The following is a 22,860-nucleotide window of genomic DNA, read 5'->3' as shown; positions in this document are numbered from 1 at the left end:
AATGTACAGATGGGAAACTGAGGCACAGTGAGATTAAGTGACTTGCCCAAGTGTACACAGGAAATATAATGGGCAGAGCCAGAAACAGAACACAAACCTCCTGGGTCCCCATTCAGTGCCATAACCACAAGGTCATCTTTAATCTGGTCTGGCTGGCTCTATCAGACCTTTGATGGGGAGCATAATCTCTTTAGTGTTCCATGTATGCAGGATAATGCAGCATGCTAGCACAAAGCTTTTAGGCCCTGATTCAGAAAGTATTAAAGCACATACTTAAGTAATTTGCTGCACTGGGGTCTTAGATCCTGTGGTGCTATAGAAAACCCTTCAACATGGCTCCCTCTCAGTAGCTAGGTAGCTTGGCTGGCTTGTGAGTAGAGGTGGCGGAAACATGGCCCCATATCCACCCTTTGGTTGGTGCATGGGAAGTACAAAGTACTAACTTTCTGTTGCTGGAGGCTGCTCTGTTGCTGCTGGGAACGGGTTGTTCGTGCGTGTGCCAGCCATTCTTGGACACTGGGGCTGTGTGAGGATACCAAGTCCAACTCACACTCCTCCTTGTCTTGTAAAGCTCCCTGCTTTGATTAAGAAGAAAAGAAACAATCACTTTATATAACAGGGACCTTTTATGTTACAATAAGATGTGAGACACTGGCTTGCTCAGTCCATATTAATGTGGTATAGTGCCTTTCAACTCTTAAGTTGCTGGTTTACATAACTTCAAGTCACAGCTGAGCTAAATTTATTAGTTTGTTGGCCTGTATCAGGTAGGTCTCCATAAAACAAACCAAGCAAACACCTCCACCACAACTGGCATCTTGCTAGCAGAATCAGAGGAACAGGACTGGCATAGACTTGGAGACACTCTCTTACAGGAGGTCCCTTCAGTTCACAGAAAAGACACATTAACGAGACAGCAATGAAGAGAGTTGCAGTTAGAATGGGGCAAATAATTGATCTTTCAGTTCAGACAGCAAACCAAAACATTAGGGACAATATTTGGTTCAGTTTCATTCAGAAAATGTTTAGAATTTGTCAGCAAACTGGAAAAGTCCAGTCAGCTTCAGAAAAGTGAGAGAGTGTGTTTCCTTTTAACCTTTAGCTAGCGATGAGGGAACTGGCCTGCCATGTAGGAGACCCAGCTGTGAATCCCCACTCTGGAGCAGGGATTTGAACTCCGATCTCCCCCCTGAGCAGCCTCACCTCCAGGCTATCCTGGGGTGAGTTACTCTCAATTTCACCTACTGAACGTACCCCACTTTGTATACATATTTAAGCAAAGACTTAAACTGAGGCACCCTCTTCTACTGTGTAAGTCCCCAACCACCAAGCTATTGGCTATTCTGGGGCAGGCTACTCACTCTCTCCTGTTCTGCTTTGTATAACTACTTAACTATCCATTGGGCCAGAGAACAAAAGAGAATAACTCCATAGCCTGCTGATTAAAGCTCTCACCTGGAAGGTGAGAGATGTGAATTCAAATCTCTCCTCTGAATCAGACAGAGAGAAGATTTGAATCCACACCTCTTAGCACCAGGTGAATCCCTTAATCACCAAGTTATAGCCTCTCTCTCTCTCTGAACCAATTATAGTTAATATATAGAGTGGAACAATTTCAGCAGAAGAGTTTGTGAGTAGTATAGCTCAGTGGTTAGGCAGCTCACCTGGGCTAGGGAAGCACTGAGTTCAAGTGTTGCTCCAAAGTGGGGATTTAAACCTGCATCTCCCAGCTAAGTGCCCTAATCACTGGCTAAAGATGACACAAACATAGTTTTCTGAAACTGGCCCTGAAAAATGTTTCCCAGATGAAACTAACTGGGTCAAATTCATGAATCATTTTGGGTCTGTCAGAACTGCATTTTTTCATTGAAGAAACTACTAGTCTGAAAAATTTCACCCAGCTCCAGTTGCAGCTGTCCTGTGCATTCATTCTGTGAATGTTATTCCATGGATAAACTGCAGATCACTTTCTTCAGGGCTGCTAATCCAGCACCTCACTCAAACATTACATTTGGTTTTTAAAAATGAAGACCTCCACTAATTGATCCCTGGCCTAAACTGCCTACCAGCTTTAAAAGTTCCAATTGACAATGATGGGAATCAGTTGATTGTTTTCATCAGTTTACTGATTATTTACAAATGAGAGAATGCTGGCTGTCATTCTGGCCTACACACTAACCCCTAAAATTAATAAGTAGATTTGAATCAGTTTATCTGTGGTAGATAAAAAGATAAATACAAAAGACAGAGTGTTGATTGACAGAGAGAGACAAAGAGATGGAGAGTGATTTTAGGAAAACTGATTCCCATTCATCCTCCCTTACTATATATAATAGGTCCTTTCTTCTCAAATAAATTATTAGACAAGTTTTTTGTATAAACAAACCCCAAAGAGAAAACACAGCCCTCAATTGTACTGAAGATTTTACAAATGATATTTCTTTTGATCCAGCCACCTTTCCATAATCCTTGACCCCTAAAATACTAATGAAATCCACATCCATCGTAAATTCAGAAGTGCTGATCAGCAATAGCAGAAGAATGTATTTAAATGCAGGGATTTAAGCACAAATTGTCTTCTCCAGCATTTTACAGACATGAACTTATACGGTTCTGGAATTTTGGGGTTTTGTGGTTGTCTGGGTATATTCAAAGTTAGCACCTTTTAAATAACTGGATACAGAAATACCAGGCTATCATGGAAGACTTTCTCCTGTTTTTTTTCTTTACTGATTCCAAAACTCGAAAATATATTGTTTGCTTTGAAAGATTAAGTATTGCACTGCTTACAGAGCTACAAGGAATGAAAAAAAAATACAGACAAAACAACTGTGAAAGAATCTAATAGTCACTGAATTTGTAGGAAACTAGGGACAAATCCTGCCCTCAGAGGGGCACAGTCAGCTCCCGCTGATTTCACTGGGAGCCAAATATGCATTCAATGGTACATTTAGGCCTCTGCTTGATTTTTAAAAAGCTACATGAAAGTTAGCCAACAACACTTTAGTAACTACACTGAAATTGTGGTTAGTGGGCTTTTAACCTTAACTGAACTATACAAATTTGGGAACTTTCTGAGGAATAAAATGTTTTTCCAGTCTTTTATTGCATTAGAAAAAATAAGTGCTTCACTTGGCGTTGTGGGTGCTCAGCCTTTCTGAAAATCAGGCCATTTATTTAGATGCTGATTTGTGGACATAGACGCCTAAATTTAGACATCACTTTTGAAAATTATGGCCATTATCTTTACCATTTTCCTCATCTTTGCCCCTCTGCATCACCATTCCTGGTTGCAAGCCCATGATTTATGGGGGGGCTAGAATGGATTGGGCCTAGGATGGGAGATGGGAAAAGGACTTGACCTGTAAACATTTAATTGAATGTCTCTGGCTTACAAGTCTTTGCTTCCTTCCTACCCCCAGCCTCTGGCTTCCTCGCCCCTCCTGTCTAGTCCCTTTTAAACCTTTCCACTGAACACCTCCTTTTCCCAGCCTCATCCAAGAACTTCTCTCTGCTTCTTTTTCTGACTCCTTGGCTTCCATGCACTCATAGAATCCCTGCTTCCTGCTCAGTGAGAGGGAAAGGAGCAGAATGAGGCTGGGACGTAGACTCAGGGACTGGGGAAAAAGCAGAGAGAGGGGATGACACGGCTCCCTATATAAGAGCAAGAAGTGGATGAAGGGGCCAGAAAGTGGGATCAGGGAGAAGTAGAGAAATTGGGCAGCGGAATGAGGATGGGCTGCAGGGAAAATTGGTTAGCTGGAGTAAGGCAAGCATGTATCATGTCCCAACTATTGTTTGCACTGGTCACTGACTTTGCCATGAGGGCAATAACCACAGAAGGCAACTGAGGAATTTTATGGAAAGATGATAGAATACAATTGGATGACCTCATTTTGGCTGAACACATTGTCCTGCCTCAGTTCAACACATTGCTTAATAGAAGAAAAGACACAGCTTTTAGCAGAAACAGCAAAGCAAGCTGGTTTGTTCAGCCACAAGGGGAAGATAAAATATATGGCTATTAATGTCCCCCAAATAACCATTTGAATGGACAAGGAAACACTAGAAGTAATAAGTACTTTAATCTTTCTAGGGAGTGAGTTGTGCAATGATGGTCACACCACACTTGATGTCAAGCAACAAATCAAAAGCAGCAAACAATTTTCAGACACTTGGAAAAGATTTGGAGAAGTTGCATGATTGGCACTGACAGAAAATTACACATTTTTAACACTAGCATCATGTCAGTCCTCCTTTATGGAGCAGAGTCATGGAAATCTACAACAGAATTTGATAAGATCATGCCTATGGACAATCATCATTCATGCCTATGAACAATATTCAGAGTCCATTGGAAAGAGTTTCTTACAGTATCAGAGAGTCTAAGTAGAGTAAACCAATCTAAAGCATCAAACATGGTAAGATAATGATGGTGATGGCCATATTTAGGACACATTTTAAGTATGCCACCACCATGACTTCTGTGGGAAGTGATAATATGGACATTACCTGGAAAGAGAAAAAGGGGGCAATCTAGAGAAATGTTAAGCAGAACAACAGAGAAAGAAGTATATCCATCAACATGATATTCAAAAAGCCTGATCAGACCAGCACAAGACCAAAATAAAAGGCAGAAACTGGTGGATGCCAGATGAATCAGAGGGTGCGGGAAGATAAAGAATTTTGTCTGCAAAATAGTTTGTGCTCATCAAAGTAGTTTAACTTCTCCAGCATATTAGAGAGCAAACTATTAGGATAGGCACAGGCACAGAGCAAGAGTATTTTGCAGCAGCTTATATACTGGGTCACATTTGCAGCAGGCGGGGGCAGGGGGGAAGTGAAGCACCTCAAAGGGCACAATGCTTCCTGGGTCTCCTTGAGGAACAGGGGCAAAGTGGTTGCTGTAATATTACTTGGGACAGAACAACATGCATTCCCTTCATTGCTATCCAGCTCTATTGTCTGGTATAGGTTGAGGAGAGACCTTCTTCTTACTGCTCTCTGCGGCAGTCTTGTACCCAAGAGCAGTGACCTAGAGAATATGCAGGTTCAGGAGAGAATGATAAGCCTGTGATTTTATTTTTGCATTTTCATCTGATGAGAGCGATAATGGCCTTGGCACATAACATCTCCTCAGGATCAGTGATCAGCTGGGGTTAATGTCCCTCCACTATATGTCAGGCCATCACCTCCTTTGATCATTAATCCACAGGAAATGCCCTATGCTTGGTCACCTAATCAGGGAAATCATTATAAAATGAGAATCATGAATTTAAGAGACGAGAGGATGCAATATAACTTGTAACTTCTTGAACGAGAAGTTCAGACTAGGAAATTATTATAAGAATGGGTCATTTACTAAAATATCCTTCACTGATCTGATAATCAGTTTAAACCTCTATTCTAAAAAGTTAGATGTTACACAGCTTCCTCTATCTTCTTATGTTCATGACCTGCAACAGAAGTCCTAAAAGCTAGAATAGCTGCTTACACGGATATAAAAACTTCCAAGAACATGGTCTTTAAATAAAATGGAAGTGTTGCATTTATGTCACATTTTGGGGTAAGCAGATGATTTAAGTCCGGTAATAATTTTAAATTATAACAAAAATTATCGTAATATTAGCAAAGTAGCCAAAAATTCTGTAAATAAGCTTAAGATAAATGAACCCCAGTTTTATTGTATCGTATTTAAAAATTCATCATGGAAGAAATCAAGTTTTGATACCCTATTACTATCTTTGCATTTTGCTAGTGATTTTATATGACATATATGTGACAATATTATACCTCAGCACACTGCTGGTAACATTTATTTAATTTGCATAATCATGAGATTTACTATGCAAGAATAATGTTGAAGGGGTACTTGGGATGAAATGTTTTCTTTTCAGAATAAAAAATTTTCAACACATTTAATACCTAATCTGAACAGCAAAAGCATGATATCGTTTTGTTCTTTTTCTTTTTCTTCTTCTTCTCTTCCATAGGCACTAGGACTAAAAATAGTTCCTAGTAATTTTTCAAGCTAAGTGCTCCATTAATCTGTATTACAATATAGACATCTTTTGAAGCTTATCATGTATTTGATTTGCACACCAAAGGCTAGAGAAGAAGAAAAAAAAAAATCCCAGAGCAAGCAAATTCAAAACCAAAAGCCAGTCTGTCATGTTACATGTTCAACTTTCTTGTGTGCTTTCACTTCTCCCCATGCTAATTTAGCCTAAAGAATAAATAAGATAACTGTTAGAACAAAAGACATTATCTAGTTGCATTAGGTACAGCCATACTGCTGGGAATAATATCATAAAACAATATTCAGGTTAAATCTGTCAACCTTTGTTCCTCATTTCTTCAAGAGAGAGAATACCTTATCTAGTTGGATGATACTAGTTACTGATTGCAATATTTAATAATATGTTCCATTATTTTGTTGATGATTTGTTTCTTGTAGTGCCCACAATGCATTATATGGAAAAAAGTAAGTACAGTCTCTGCCCCAAAGAGCTTACAATCTACAACAGACAAAAGACTTGGGACAAGGGTTCAGTAAATTTAGGCCAACTAATCAAATAGTATGTTATTGCTGTCTAGTAAAGATACGGTGATAAAATAGCTTAATTAATTATGAAATCAATTATCTGTGTTATATCATGCAAATATTAAGCTACAGCTTGCTAGAGAAATTCTGTATATGTTTTAGCATTCTGCTACTTGTTGTTTTAATATGTGTAACTTACATTACAATGGTAAAACATTTCTTAACTCCCTCTCCCAATTGTCTGAAACCCCCATCTCACTTGTTAGGGGGAAAAATACTGGTCCCTCCAAAGCCAATTACAAAGAGCTGCTTACTTGAATGTTGATTTGTTTGTCATGCAGCACTCTCTGCAGCTCCAGAAGGCTTCCCTTTAAAGTTCTGAGCTTTACGGCCAACAGCTCTGCCTCATCCTTTGTGTGCGCCTTTCCTTCCATGAGCAGGTTCTCATTGTGCACGGAGAGCTCTGACAAGGCCACCACTTTCTGTTCTATTTCCACCAGCATGTTCTGCAGCAGCAAAAACAAAGAGGCAAATTCATACATTTTCCAGCATCCACCAAGCTTCCTGGCAAGGAGACCCGTGGCCTACCTCATCCTCTTCCAAACTAAAAATTTTCCTTGTTTTGCTCTCCAGTCCCCTCCAGAGTCCTCAGAAATATGCTTGCAACCTTTTGCATGTCTCGTCTTTTTATTTTTGGTTGTAAATTTTAAAAGAAGTTCATTGAAAAGTTGGCTTATTTGAAACAGAAAAATGTGCTGCAAAGGAGACACCCTTTTTTGCATTTCAAAGGCAACTGTGGCTAAGATGCCTAGTGGCTATTCCATCCTTTTTGTGCTGGACAGTGACACCATTGCATAAGGACAATAAATAGATCACACACAGCTATGGCTACTCCTTTCCTCTTCATTGAATATACAACAAGAAAGAAGGCACTCTCTCTGCCTTTCCACCCGCCTTTCTCCACAGTGCTGTGTCTGTATTGATAAGCTTCTCTTCTCACTGTTTGCCCTTTCTGATTGGTGCGTGAATGGCCCTGAGATCCCCTGTATAATCCTCTTTAGTCTAGAGAGCGATTTACAGCGACAAATCTGTGGCTTACTTGTTTTCATAATCTATTTTCCTGATATGCAGCTCACTATTTATATATTAAATAGATAATGAGGCACATTTTGCTGCTTCCAAATTAAAAGATCATATTAGATTTTTACTCAGATTTAGTCTGATAAAGGTGCGTTTCCATTTTCCACAGCATCTGTCAAGTGTTCTAGAGCACGGGTTCTCAAACTGGGGGTCGGGACCTTCGGGGGGTCATGAGGGTATTACATGGGGGGTTGCAAGCTGTCAGTCTCCACCCAAACTCCACTTTGCCTCCAGCATTTATAATGGTGTTAAATATAAAAAAAGTGTTTTTAATTTATAGGGGGGGGGTCGCATTCAGAGACTTCCTATGTGAAAGGGGTCACCAGTGCAAAAGTTTGAGAACTACTGCTCTAGCAGCTTTGCCCTCTGAAGGAATGTGTGCTGTAAAAGATGGGCAGAACTTGAAAAAATGAAAACATTTGTTAAATTTGTTACACAAAGGATTGTGTTGTGAGTTTTGAAACAGGCAATTTAAAGTACCATTACTTGAAGAGCAGTACTAATTTTTCCACACTAGATTAGCTATTGCCTTTTCACTAATCCATTTCCAATAGTTTACATACAAATGATAAATCATACTATCATTTTATTTTAACTTCAAAGTGTTAGTCTACAGATAGCATCACATTTCCCAAGAATAAACAGTGAAAGATCATGGCAGGTTTGGGCAGACTGGAAATCCAACTACTGAAGAGGTCTTAAAGACTGGAAAGACTGGATTTGATTCCATTCTCTATTACATCAATTTTCAACCAGTATAACACCACTAACTTCAACAGAGTTACTCATGATTTACTCCAGGGTAGTTGAGCTCTGAATCAGTGCATAAAAGAAGGCTAACCAGCACAGAAATCAGGGACCAAACCAGGGCTCAGATCTTCATACCAGGATCTCCAGTACTCTAGGATTACCCCAAAAGAGTATGTGGCACCCACCAGTCCTTTTGGGGGAAATCATATTAAAACATTATTTAAAAAACAGTTTGCTTCTCCACTTATGCGCATCTGCAGAGAGAGGTACTAATTACCTGGAAAACTACCTCTACATTACAGGACCTGGGTGGTTCTTAGGCTAAGTAATGATTGTTAAATCTGAGCACCACATCTGGCTGTGTGAGTTTTAATCCAACCTAGGGTAGAAATCTGAAGTGAAAAAAGCAGGCACGATGTTCCAATCTACCTCTATCAAACTGGAATTTTTATTTTGGGAAAATATAATCTGAATACGGTAGAATATTCAGAAATGTCACGACCAGCATGTGGGCAGTCTGACCTAGTGGTCAGAGCAGGAGTTGGGAGCCAACCATGCTCAGATGCCAGGATGTCAGAGTCTGAGACAGACCAGAGGGCAGCCCGAGAGTTAGGTGCCAGGAGGGAGGCAGGGTCAGGTTACCAGGAAATTAGTGACAATAGGAGCAGGTACTGCAGGAGAAGGAGTCCTAAACAGGGGAAACCCAATTGTGCAAACAACTTTCTGCCCCTGTGCTCAGTTTAAGTACAAGCAGGGAACCAATCAGGACTCCCCCAGAGCTCTGCCAATCGTAGCCCAGCACTGGAGACCTCTGTTGGAGTTCAGATTCTAGTTGGAAAACTGTTAGCAGATCATTGGATGGGAGGTTAGATCTTATTGGTGCCTACAAGCCCTATGGACCAGGGTTTGAGACCTCTGATCCCTAAGAAAAAGGCACCAAAACTACTTCTTAAAATGAAAATAAACGACCCTAACAAATGCACACTTGGAGGGGAGGGTGCTTAGGAGTGGGAGCAGGGTGAAACACTAAAACGGGGGACATGGGGCTGGGAGAATAGGGGTGGGGCATCTATCAGCCCCCCCCTTCCTGTGTGCACCACAGTCTGAGGGCCCCCAGCCCATCTACAAGCATCTGACACCACCCTCATAGGAGCCAGGCTCTGGAAGGGGCTTGCCTATCTGGTGGTCTGAGCCCTGCTTGCTGTCCCCATGTGCATGTCCAGAGCTGGGGCTCCCTGAGCATCTATGGTGGTATGACCCATCCTTCTCGTTCCCAACATGAGCCAGGTTCTGGAGGAGCTTGGTTTTCTGGGAGGGTTGGGCCCCTCTCCCTACCTTTTAATAAGTAAACTGGAATCTGGGGGTCTCTGCCTCCCTACTGGAGTCTAACTGTCTGAGCCCTGCTGCACTGAGTCTGTGCTAGGATCTGGGGCACCTGCCCATCTAGGGGAGGGTTGACCTTCCATCCCTACCCCATCATGTAAACCAGGTTCTTGACTTTCTGCAGGTGTCTGAGCCCCTTTCCCTCCGCCACCCCTCATGTGAGCTGGGATTTGGGGTGTCTTGTCCCTCTAAGGGGTTCTGAGCCCATCTCTCTACTCTCCCTCAACTCTGAACCAGGGGGTCTGGGGAGGCCCTGCCCCTCTGGTTCGGGAGCTTAGAACAGGCATGCTTGGAGCATGCCCCAAGAACACAGTGCTGCGTCTAGGGTGAGGAGCCGAGATTGGATATGCCTGACATGTATCAGAGAGTCTCCAGCATGGTGGAGGTGAGATGGAACACCTACAGACATGAATGGAATAATTCACAAGTCTCAAAACTCTTGTTTCAGGCTGTATCCATCTCCATTTTTCTTTCACTTGAGAACATCCCACAGAGATCAATGGGCAATGTCAGACCCCTAAGCCTGCTCTATTGTTAAGGGATATGTAGAGCCCCTCCCCAGAGTTAAGGTTAAGGCCACCTTTTGGTTTCAAGGATGACTCTTCTAAATGCTCTAAAATCTATGTGCTCATACAGATAGTCTTGAAAATGGTTAAAAGCAACAGAAAGTCCTGTGGCACCTTTAAGACTAACAGATGTATTGTAGCATAAGCATCCGTCATGCATCCGACGAAGTGGGTATTCACCCACGAAAGTTTATGCTCCAATACTTCTGTTAGTCTTAAAGGTGCCACAGGACTCTCTGTTGCTTTTTACAGATCCAGACTAACACGGCTACCCCGATACTTGAAAATTGTTATGCCTCATGAGCGTGTAGGGTAGGATTAGTGATCCAAATGTGGGCTTGTTTGAGCAAGGGGTTCCTGAGATACAGCCCCCAGAAAAAACAACAATATTTCATTAAGTTTAGAGATTCTAGCAACTTTGAGGTTTGAAACCCACCCTGGGCTGAATCTGAGAAAGAGCTGTAAACATCTGGGGAAAATCTGCTTCTGTCAAGTGTTGATATGGGTTTATTTATTTCTGGTTTTTTTAGAACTGTCATCTGTGTACAGTGGAATATTCAAAAGACACAAACTATTTTTGAAAAGAAAATAAATTACACATGCATTCAAATGCTTACTGAGAGGGGAGCGGTGATTGGGCTGGGAATGTGGGGGAAGGGGGCTGAGTCTGCAGCTAGGGATGGGGACATTAAGGGGAATGGAGTAAATGGGAATGGGTGGTAGGTCCGGGCCTAAGATACAGGGAAATTGGGTAGCAATTAGGGGAAGAAGATGACAGGGGCTGGAGAATGTGAGAGCTAGCAGAAGATGATGTTGTTGTGAGTCTTCTCGGAGCCTGCTATACTGAATTCTCCCCTTCTGGGGATGTGCTGAGATCTGGGGGAGTCCTACCCCTCTGCAGGGTCTGAGCCCTCTCCCTGCCCACTGTGTGTTCAGGGAGACCCTGATCCTCTTGGAGCTGAAATTTCAGGTGGGGGGAATAAAGTTAACACAAATTTTAACACCTGAAATCAAGAAAGTGAATAGTTAATAATATACACATTAACCCCAGTGTGGGGGCTGGCCCATGTGTGGGGGAGGAGCCGGGGTTGGGAGAGGGGTCGACTAGAACATAGATAGGTTGAGATTTCTTGGAACAGCCCTGTTAGCAACTATACATTGCAAACATTTCAAACCATGACCATCATCCCCATTCTACTCTACAAAACAAACAGGAGGGGGGAGGAGCACTGAGGAATTACATAGCAGCCATGTGGCCTAGTGGAAAGGCCACTGAACTGAGACTATTGCTAGCTCTGTGACTGGCCTGCTGGGTGACGTTGGGCAAGCCACTTCACCTCTGTCGCTCAGCTGTAAAATGGGGATAATGATATAAAGTTCGTTGAGATCTACTGATGAAACACACTGTATGAAGGCTAGGTCTTTTGATTATTATCTAGCCACAGTAGACTATCAACTGCAAACCTCGGTGAAACAACTGCCTAAATGATCACTACCTCCTACCAACAAACATTTCTCTATTTAAAAAACTAGGAAATTAAATGGCAAAAACGACTACATCAATGCAGAGTCAAGGCTGCCCAGTGATAGTTGTGTCCTTCCAGAACATCGAGTTCAGCACAACTCAAACTTCTGAAAACCAGGACATACCAAGTTCAGGTAAACACCTATCCAACTTCAACTCTGCCCTTTTTGAGCGATGCCTCACAACACACACACTCCCACACTGACTTTTCACTGTGAAGGACAGGCTCTACCTGCACCTGTACTACACTCAAACACTGAGCCTACTTGTCCGACACAATTCTACACTTGTAAAATTTAACAGCCACTTCCTATCCTTATATAACCCCTTCACCTGTACTTTCCCCCTCCCATCATTACCTCCACAGACGACCCCTGTGCCCTGCTACTGTCACCACCTCCACAATTCTGTATTGCAGAAATGCAGACCTCAAGGTACTCATGCACCTCTTTCCTTTGATGCCTCACATGAGGGGACTCAGATCCAGATCTCCTCATATCACAATCACAGCTCTTCCAAGCTACTCCAACTTATTCTTCCGCCATGCAGAACAGCTACACCTAACGCAGCTGGAGTGTATGCAGATAGCCCCTGGGAATTATTTCCATCTTGAAAGGGGGTAGACTTAAGGTTGGCTGGGTGTTAACCTAAACTCAGTATTTTCTGGTTTTCAGAAGTTTGAGTTTTGCTGAACTCAATGTTGTAAAAGGGCACAAGCTATCACTAGGCATCCTTAACTGCCTTAACAAAAGTTTCAAATATTAAGGTTCCATTTTTTGTTGGAAGGTTATAATCCCAAGGATCTCAGTAACCAGGATATAACAGTTTCTTAACATTATGTTTAAATATTGTGCCTTTTAAAACATGTTTTGACTGTGCTTGATCATTCTTTTTGTAGGTATGTGGGTGGAAAGAGTTTCCTAGACACGCCCTCCCTCCCCACAGGTCCCACTGTCCATAATTTACCTTCTCTTCTACCCTAGCTGGCAACACTTGGGGTGGCTGGAAAAGAGCCAGTATCTCAGACAGCCCCAGGATGTTTGGCTTTATCAGCTTAATCTCCCCAAAGTCTATTGCCCCTTCTAGGAGTTTACCTCCTATCCCTCTTCCTGGGGCATACTGCTTTGCTGACAGCCAGGGCACCTCTGGGAATAGTTTTTCCCGTAGCTGACTCCTCCTTGGCTGGACCACCTCTGTTACCCTCAGTCTCTTGGAGCAGCAGTCTTCTTCCTGTTCACCATGCCTTACCATGGTAAATTTCCCCTTTTAAGCTCCTCCTATTCTAGGCTGAACAAGCCCTGCAGGTGCGCCTTGCTAGTGCAGCACAGGCCCAGAAGAGCTTCTTAGTCTCCTCCCGGAGGGTGTGTCCCTTCACATGCTAACAAAGAATAGGCCTGATTCTACTTTTCTAATTCCACAGTGATGTCACTGAAGTCACTGGAACTATTAATGGAGCCAGGTATTACTCAGTGTAATAGTTGAAGAACCAAACCATGATTATTGTTTTACCTGACAGTCAACCAGTTGAGCCTCCATGTCCATGGGTTCCTCAGAAGTAATCAAAGTGGTGTCCAAAGAGGCTCTGGTATTGAGTAGCCAATGGTCAAGCTCATCAGCTTCACAGCGATATCTCTGCAGGGCTTGCTCTTGTCGCTGTTCTTCTAGCTGCTCATTGAGTTTTTCCTAGTGGTACAATGTGGGCTGTTATTTGGGAGCCTTTTTTAGAAATACAATATAAAGCAGATGAGAGGTACCTTAAATGGCAATATAGTAGGATGTGAGAAAGGCCGTTGCAGCCAGAATGTAGAACCAAGTTTGAACCAATAACTTCTATATGCAGAATGTACAATAAAATAAAATTACCATACTATTCCATCATTAAGAGTATTCTGTCTTTTTTAAAAGAATACGGATACATTGTATGTTTCTGTCTGTCTCTCTCTCTTTCACACACAACTTCTCCAGCCATCATTTGTCCATTTTTGCATAGCAACTGGAAAATCTTATAATAGTGCTTCCACCTACAAAAAGGGTTCTTTGACACCTTGAATTCTCTATTATAAAAGGAACCAGATTCTCAGCTGGTATAAATTGGTGTAGTTCCACTGAAGTCACTGGAGCTATGTTGCTATACACTAGCTGAAGATCTGGCTCAACATTTCCATGACACATACTGAGTTCATACTTCCTCTCTATAGGTATGAGCCAAAGCCAACTGAAGTGAATGGGAATCTTTCCGTTGAATTAATTGGGTTATGGATCAGGTTCTATTGGGGCTAGGCAAATACTAGACACAGCGTATGTTAAGGATCTGGGTAGTTTTCTAGATGTTTATCTTGTTAATTTTATCTTAAAGAAGATTAATTACATGGCAGGACTGTTGAAAGAATTCTGTAGTTGGTTAAGTATCTCAGCCAGAGAACACTGAATTTAACACTATTCAAGTTCTGGTTTACTTGTTAGTTACTTCCACATGTGGAGTAACATGGACATCCCACACTCATGGCAGTACAATCTGTATATCACACCGCTCTAAAAATATTTCTATATTTATATTCCTCACAGATGTAGGTAGAGCTTGCTTTCTGTACAATAAGAAGAAAAAATAGCAGAAGACAAGAGCAATAATACCCTACATTGGCTAAGCCTGTGAAATATTACACAGTAACATACTGATGTTCTTCAGTAGGTACAAACAGGACTGGAAATAATGACTGGATTCATACCGGGGGATAAATTTGCTCTGTTACTCTATAAAATCAATATTTTAGTATAACAGAGCAGTATTTGGCCTTGCATTTATGTAAAATCAGTCATAACCACTTGCCTCTTTTTATTTATTTGCTATGATCTCCTAAATGCAATCAAGCAAACATACAGCCCAGTGCTACAGAATGCAAGCTATACAGAGGGAGGTCCTCATTCTTGTTCCAGGACCTTTATAGTACATAAAAGGGTCCTAAGAGCCCTGGTTCTGGCTGAGAGGATTCTCCCAGTTCAGGCGCTGTGGAGAGTCCAAAGGCTGCCTCCTAAGGACTCTTTTTCAAGTCCTGGGGTCGCAGGAGGTGTGCCGAGGGTGCAACTGCAGCACTCAGCACTACTACACACAGGGCAGCCCCAGGAGCTGCCATAATTTAGACAGGGTCCCTGGGCTAAATTATGCTGGGGGTTCCAGAGCAGACCAGGATTAGGAAGCCATGTTAGCCTCCTCTCCCCTCCCCCGGGGCTGTGAGTTCTGTGCTCTGCCTCTTGGATATGTCTGTGCGGCAATCTGAGGTGTGACTGCTGCATGGGTAGATGTACCCACGCTAGCATGGCTAAAAATAGCAGCGAAGATGCAGCAAGATGAGCTAGCAACGTGAGTATCTAGGGTCCTGGGCATGCTTGTATAGCTCACACTTAAGTCTGTGCCACTGCATCTACATTGCTATTTTTAGCCACGCTGGTTCACATAAAGCTTGTCTGAGTATTTCTTTTGTGAGTGTGCTGCAATCACACACACCTCTGATTGCGGTATAACCATGTCAAATGACACAGCACAACACAGAACAGAACCAAACCTTCAGTATTTAAAGTAATCTGATGTGAAAGACTGTAGCCAGATTCATAATGTGATTGCATTCTCTTATCTGCAAAACTCCGCAACATTTCTGAATGTACGCAGTTAGTAAAAAATTAAAAATGCCTTCAAGGCCTTAAACTAATTCTGTTAAAGTCAGTAGTCAGAAAAATGGAAGGGCCCATCTTCCTGCTAACTGAAAAAAGCATGTACACAATTTATTGCAAAACTCAACATAAATAGAACAGTGTATGAATGCCATTTCTTTCAAACTGTTTTCTTCCTCAGTTTTCACTCCATCCCTTAACTTCCAGCTTGGTTAGCTGGACTCCTGTGTAAGATATGTAAAGTCCTTGTCCTTAAAACATTCTAGTATCACCTTCGATCAGGGATGGGCAAAGTACAGCCCGTGGGCCACATCTGGCCCGTGGGACCGTCCTGCCCGGCTCCTGGGCTCCTGGCCTGGGAGGCTTGCCCCCAGCCCCTCCCCCGCTGTTCCCCCTTCCCCGCAGCCTCAGCTCGCTCGCTCTGCCGCCAGCGCAATGTTCTGGGCGTGGGGCTGTGAGCTCCTGGGGCAGCGCAGCTACAGAGCTGGCCTGACCCATCTGTGCTGCGTGGCGGCAGCAGCGTGGCTTGGCTCCAGCCGGGCAGCGCGGCTGTAGTGCTGCCAGCCACTGGTGCTCCAGGCAGCGCGGTAAGGGGGATTTGATAGAAGGCAGGGTAGTGATCAGGGGGCGGGGGTGTGGATGGTGGTCAGGGGGGAAACAGGGGGTTGAATGGGAGCAGGGTCCCAGGGGGCAGTCAGGAAGGAGGGGGGGTTGGATGGGGCGGCAGGGAGCAGTCAGGGCAGGGGTTCCAGGAGCAGTCAGGGGACAGGGAGAAGGGGTTGTTGGATGGGGAAGGGGTCCCGGGGGGGCCGTCAGGAATGAGAGGAGGGGTTAGATGGGGCAGGGGTCTGGGGGGCCGTCGGGGGACAGCAAGCGGGGGTGTGTGGATAGGGCAGGGGTCCCAGAGGGGCCGTCAGGGAACAGGGGAGGTTGAATGGGGCAAGAGTCCAGGGGAGGGGGCAGATAGGAGGTGGGGGCCGGGTCACGACCCCCTTCCCTAACTGGCCCTCCATACAATTTACGAAACCTGATGCGGCCCTCAGACCAAAAAGTTTGCCTGCCCCTACCTTAGATAATACTATCTCAGTATGTGTAGCATTTACTTTATTTTACTTCTTCTGAGTTAAGTATAATATCTAGGGAACATTAAATACTGAACTAATTAAGTATTAACTAAGGCTAATTAAAAAATTTTATGCTTGACCACTGAATGGGGTGTTTTGATGCTCTTATTCCCTGCGATTAGGGACTGAATTGCTAAAAAAAATTAATCAAGGTTTGAGGAGCATTTCCTTGGTGGAAGGGAAAGCGAGAAGAAAGCAAAAATGGGGTTGGTCCAGTGTTCATTTAACTGGGAGTATTTAAGGGTGATTGGCTAATAATTCCTTAAAATGTGGTTCTACTCTGAACAGTGACTAAGAATGTCACCTTATTACACAATAGTTCTGCTTCCTGTTGGTATTAAAAATCATACCTGCTTATGTAATGATAAAAATTACAGTTTACTGCTTCCAACTACAGAGTTACATTTTGCCCCCCAGGTAACATGTACAACTCCTTTGAAGATCCCATGAAGACAATAGGGATGGGAATGTGTAGCCAAGGGTCAGGCTTTTAAAGCCTGAAAATTTTTTATTACTGGTGGTGATATGTGAGCTGGAAACTACATTGTTTGCCACCAATATCCTAGAGTGACGTTTCAGGGCTGCCAGCTCTGAACTGGAAGTCACTGAGGAACAATAAATTTGCAAACTTATATTGCAATTTTTTCAGAGCAACTTGAAGTGAGAGGAGTCAAAGGGGCGGATGTTTGTGGAAATTCTGCTTGGTGAATGGGGAGTTTTTCTAAAAATGAGAGAAGAGAAATTGGCTGATACTGAAGTTAATACACAGAGGAGGCAGAAGGGACAGAAGGAATAAAGTTGGTCCTTTGATTAGCAGGTACAGGGGAGGATTGCCTAAGAGTAAAAGGATCTCTGTGTGTTGCTTTGGCTAATGGGAGGGAAACAGAAATATCTAGTACTGTGATTATGGTGGGAACCAGGCTGGCACTTTGGTTAATGGGATGTTTGTGGTAAGTTTCTCAATGTGAAAGAATGAAAAACTGAAATCAGACTGAAGCTGAACTAAAGTTTGGGGAGAATTACCTAAAATAGAAGGGAAGGAGGAACAGAGGATCAATCAGGATAGAAGCTGGGTGGTCAGGGGGTAAGAGGAAAGTAAAAACAATTATCAACATGGCAAAAACCCAGAGAAGAGTACAGTAGCACAAGATCTCTCTTGTAGCATTTTACATACACTGAAGTACACATTGTGATATCAGCAGAGTGGAATGTTGCAGCAACTGAAGTCTTTGGAAGAAAAAATATCTTAAATGTCTCTTTAAATATGCTAAAAGCAGTTTTCAGAATCAGAAATGTGGGGCAAGAAACAAAAAATCCTTTCAAAGTTCTCGTGTACCTCTAGCAGTTGTCGTTTTCCTGAAGCTTTCATTCTAATAGTGGCCATTCTCTCTGCCAGGACAGTGAGCGTGGACTGCAAAGCCAACTGATCAGCAGCATCTGTGTCCAGTGATTCTGACACCAGTTCCTCTGCTAATGATGTTTGAAGCTCACTGATTTCATCTTGTAACATCAGAATCTCATCCATCAAAGCCTATTCAAGGTAGAAGCAGACAGACAAATTGGTTAATTTCTTATTGAGAAAAAAATGTAAAGAAACATATACTGGTATAAGAAACTAAATTGAAGTGGTCCAAGTGAGTGCAAATGTGTTAAAACAGAACTTACTGCAATGCAGTTTATCATATTTTACTCTTCAAGATCAAGGGGCTAGAAAGATTGGAGCTTTCATTTCTATGCTTATTTGGGGATCATTACACCTGTAATTTAAACGTGGATTTCAAGTATATAATTATTAGCAATCTGTAGGAAATTTTATAAGTGAGCTTGAGCTCCACAGCAAACATTTAAGGCTGTACAAAAGGTTGTCTATAGCAAACAGAGAAGACAATATTATTTGAAATATGGCTGTGACATGGGTCCATCCAGAAAATTCAATTCACCTAAAATTATAGTGGGTTTTAGTTTTAAGGAGGAACTGAAAACATCCACCCAGACACAAACATTCAGAAGATGCCTCTATGCTGCATAGGGACTTCCTTCTACCATTCCCATTTTAGAGCCCATCTTCCAGGCAAATCAGTAGGGGACGGCCCCTTGCCAGCCCCTCTGCATGGATGCGTCAGATCCAGAAAAGTTTGTTGGGCTCTAATTACAAAAGAACCAAATTCTGTGTTCCTTAATTGCACAACGCTCCCATTGAAGGGAAAGGTGGCTCTTTAGACAGCTTGATACTAACTCATAGATTGCTTTGGAGATCAGGACCAGGGCTTGTACTGAATCCAGTATTTGACTGGAGTTCCTGAAGTACCTGGAGCACTCAGCTACAGTAGCTGCTAAGCAGGCAGGTTGCCACATTCTGAACTAGTATTTTGTTAAGTCTAGTTTTAATTGTCTGAAGTGTGCAGTTTTAATACTGTTCACTAACAGGACATACTGGAAGGGTTTTCCATTACAATGGGAGTTCAATTCTCTATTATGCTATTTTTGTCAGAGCATGGCTAGAAAACATATGCAACCCAGAAGAATGTCTGGGTCCAGATTTTTGCAACCTTTCTGCATCCACAGTTTTGTTTCCACAATTATTTGGGGATGCAAATTATGTAATTTATATATCTAACAATTTGATAAACAGTCCCAGTCAGAGGCATGTCTAAATAGCAAACTGCATGTCAATTACTTTGTGAGCACAAAAAGGGAGGGTGGATTAAATGTGGGCAGATAATTAGGCCCATAATTTTTTTCCTTGGGATAAATAATTTTGAAAGGCTAAACAGAACCCATTTTTAAATAGAATGACTAGGTGGGTGGGACACTGCATCTTCCTCCTTCCCACATGAAGGGGTGGGACAAGTGCGTCCTCTCTAGCATCATCTACCCTCCTACCCTATGGACTTTGTTCACTTGTGAGTGCAAATATCTCCAGGTGGCACAGGCCATCCAGATTTCTGTGGCATGGAAATTTTCCAGATTTTAATTTGAAGCTTTAAGGAGCTGAGTATGAACCCTGATAAAATGAGTCAAAAATGAAAATACTGGTATAGCCCACTGCTCTGACAGTAAAGTTGTATATGCTAAGGGAAAAATCCTACTCTGAGATCTACATGGGAGATTTCAACTCTATTATTTTGCTTCCCCTGTGCTCTTATCACTTGTGTCAAGGTTAGAAATGTGCACGGAGGAAGATCTGTTGCGTGGCTATCAGAACAAAATGGTTATTATACAGTCTTATTATTTCAGAGCCTCATTTCCTAAGATAACCATCATCTGTGCTTATAACAAGCCAAAAATCAGAATGAAACTGATTAAAATACACCCAAACTAGTTATAGTCTTCTCTTCCCTTAACTGGCAAATTTAAACATTGTGAACGGCCAAATGCTGCACTGACTGACACACTGTGCTTTGCTGAAAACGATGGTCTAGCCCCTCTCTCTTTTTTTTTTTTTTTTTGTGTCACTTTGTAAATCTTGTCCTATCGCCATAACAGAGGGGAATTTAAGAGGAGAAGCAGTCTGCAGGGAGCTCTTTCCTAAATAAAAAAATTACATTTTAAAGCAACGTTTCGATCAGCCTGCATGTTTTTGTGAAGCATTCCGTGAGTAATAATACAGCCATTTAATTCAACAAAAGCTGTAGCTAGTTAGTTTTACCTGATGTGCAGCCATCTGGCTCTCTGGGCTCTTGCCAGGTTCCAAACTTTCATTCAGCTTCACCTCAATGGTCTCCATTTTTGTGGATATGGACTGGAGTGAGTCTTGGTATTTCTGCTGGCGTTCAAGAGCTTCATAGAGGGTGCGCTGCTTCTCACTTATCTAAAGAAAGAAAGAAAGCTGTAAGCAGATATTCTGTCTCCTGAAGTAAGTTTTTGCTCATTCCTCTCTTCTCCCTCCTACATCCATGGTTTTCATGGGACACTAAGCCAAGAGCTTGGTCTGCAATACCAGTTTTTAAAAATATAAATTATATAGCAAAACAGTCATACTAAGGATGTTTAGTCACTGTTGGCCAAATTCTAGTTTCTATGCCTAACCCCCCTTATTTTAATAAAAGGGTGAAAACTAAACACATTTCTCCTGCCACATTCTGGGCTGTATGTACACAAACATGCCATGTGCATAAATTGCTACAGGCATGGTTCCACATTCCACATAATAGCTACTCTGTCTCTAGCAAGAATTCGAATTAATACCACGTAAGTGAAACTCCGGGGAAAAGTGTATAGCATGGGCTATGTTTGTACATTACTGGATAACTGGGCTTTGCTGCTGTGCATAAATACGTCAGGTTGATCCAGTCCTTCTCAGGATATACCTATATTGCAATCAGAGGCGTGCCTGCAGCCAGGGCCGGCTCTGGCTTTTTTGCCGTCCCAGGCAAAAAAGCCTCCTGCTGCCCCCTCTCGCCGCCCCCCCCCCCAGTGTGGCAGGGGAGGGCACTGAGCCCGGCCGCAGGCCGCTCTCCCCGACCAGCCGGAGCGCCGGGGGGAGGGCGGCTAGCTGGCCGGGACTCCGCTCTCCCCGGCGGCCAGAGTGTCAGGAGGAGGGCGGCGAGCCCATCGCGGCTCCGCTCTCCCTGGCGGCCAGAGTGCCAGGGGGAGGGCGGCGAGCCCATCGCGGCTCCGCTCTCCCCGGCGGCCAGAGTGCCGGGGGAGGGTGGCGAGCCCACTGCGGCTCCGCTCTCCCCGGTGGCCGGAGCACCGCACTGCGCTGCCCCCCTCCAGGTGCCGCCCCAAGCACAAGCTTGGTGGGCTGGTGCCTGGAGCCGGCCCTGACTGCAGCTTGGGTAGGCAAACTCGCATTAGCTTTAATCCAGCTGGCGCCGCTAAACATAGCAATGAAGACTTGGCAGCGTGGGCTTTTGTGTGAGCTGCACAAACCTGCCAGGAACCCTGGGTGTGTACTCACGTTCCTCATGTGTGCCAAGGTCCACGGCACTGTGTCCTCACTTCTGTATTTAGCTGCACTAGCTAGATCAAAGCTAGCCTGGGTATGCCTACATGAGCTACCATCATACCTCTGAATGTAGTGTAGACATATCCTCAGAAACAGGATCCCTGGACTTTCTCTGCCATCCCATACAGGATGTGTGGATTTTTGTGCAGGGTTATTTCAATTCATAGTTGGAATAAAGTCCTGTGGGCTTAGAACAGATTGAAATAATTTTTTTTCCTTAGCACTTTGGATGGTACATGCCCATCTTTACTCAAGCCTCCTTTGGAACGGTATACCTTCAGTCACAGAACTACCAAAGAAGAATTTGGGCATTAATGATAGTTGGTGTTTCTAGAGGGAGCTATCATCATTTATGACTTACTCACATTTTCTGGCTTACAAATGGCCTTATTTTGCAACAGACTTTCAAAAAGTAGGGCTTAAATAAGTAGGGAAAATGGCATAATATAGACCAACTGCAAGTAATGTATACACACCTACCTCCCCCTCCTCCCCCGCAGTGCAAGTAAGTAGGGTAAATGCCAGGATGTCCAGCAAAAATAGGGATAATATTGAACCTGGCTTTGGCACAGTTGTTAATTGAATCAGAGTCTCCACAAATCTCTCCTCAAAACTCACCTTTGCCATACTGCCTACAAACACTTGAAAATGGGCGGACAGCTATTACACTGTGACCACTGGCCATCATACCAAGCACAATCATATGTTCCCCATCTGTTTGCTGTGTTCACCCATTGTCTCTCAGACTTAGCCCCTACCTCAAAGAATTGACACTCTATCTTTGCATTGCACTGCTTAGCACAAAGGGGCCCTCAATTCCTCATTGGGGCATCTACATGCCACAAATAAATAATAATAAGCCCCAATGGAGGTGATGGAGAGAATAGGGCTTCCCCACATGCACTCCCTGCTAAGCTCTTGAGTGCAGACACTCAGCCACAGGGTTCCCTCCAAGATTCAGCATCTACCGTTCAGACACCTATTTCCACACCAGTAGTGAATCAGAAGTACCTATGCAAATCATGCCCTTGTGTGTTCTCTGATAGTCCATCATCCTCATTCACTCTGGCCACAGCCTGCCTTTATCGTATATATGCAGCATGGTATAATACCATGTGGGACTGGCAGTTCTTGTTGCCACATGAATCCAGCATTTAGGCCAAAAAGCATTGAGAAGTATTATGTAGAGCTGCACCTCTGAGGTAAATGAG

General features: G+C 43.2%; 1 protein-coding gene across 2 annotated transcripts in view; it reads right to left on the bottom strand.

Annotated features, from left to right (window-relative positions):
- The window catches only part of SYNE1 (spectrin repeat containing nuclear envelope protein 1), a 475,430-nt gene that overhangs the window by 125,584 nt on the left and 326,986 nt on the right, over nucleotides 1-22,860 (bottom strand). For both annotated transcript variants that reach the window (XM_034765383.1, XM_034765382.1), the window contains exons 94-98: nucleotides 20,348-20,509; nucleotides 18,035-18,229; nucleotides 13,418-13,591; nucleotides 6,859-7,050; nucleotides 444-578 (exon numbers count right to left, since the gene is read on the bottom strand). In XM_034765383.1, the coding sequence (XP_034621274.1) occupies nucleotides 444-578; nucleotides 6,859-7,050; nucleotides 13,418-13,591; nucleotides 18,035-18,229; nucleotides 20,348-20,509 (858 nt within the window). The remainder of the gene's footprint in view (nucleotides 1-443; nucleotides 579-6,858; nucleotides 7,051-13,417; nucleotides 13,592-18,034; nucleotides 18,230-20,347; nucleotides 20,510-22,860) is intronic.

Source organism: Trachemys scripta, chromosome 3, assembly GCF_013100865.1.
Source record: "Trachemys scripta elegans isolate TJP31775 chromosome 3, CAS_Tse_1.0, whole genome shotgun sequence".
In the NCBI taxonomy this organism is placed as follows: domain Eukaryota; kingdom Metazoa; phylum Chordata; order Testudines; family Emydidae; genus Trachemys; species Trachemys scripta.
Note: the sequence above shows the minus strand (reverse complement) of the source record. Positions and strands in the feature narration are given on the sequence as shown.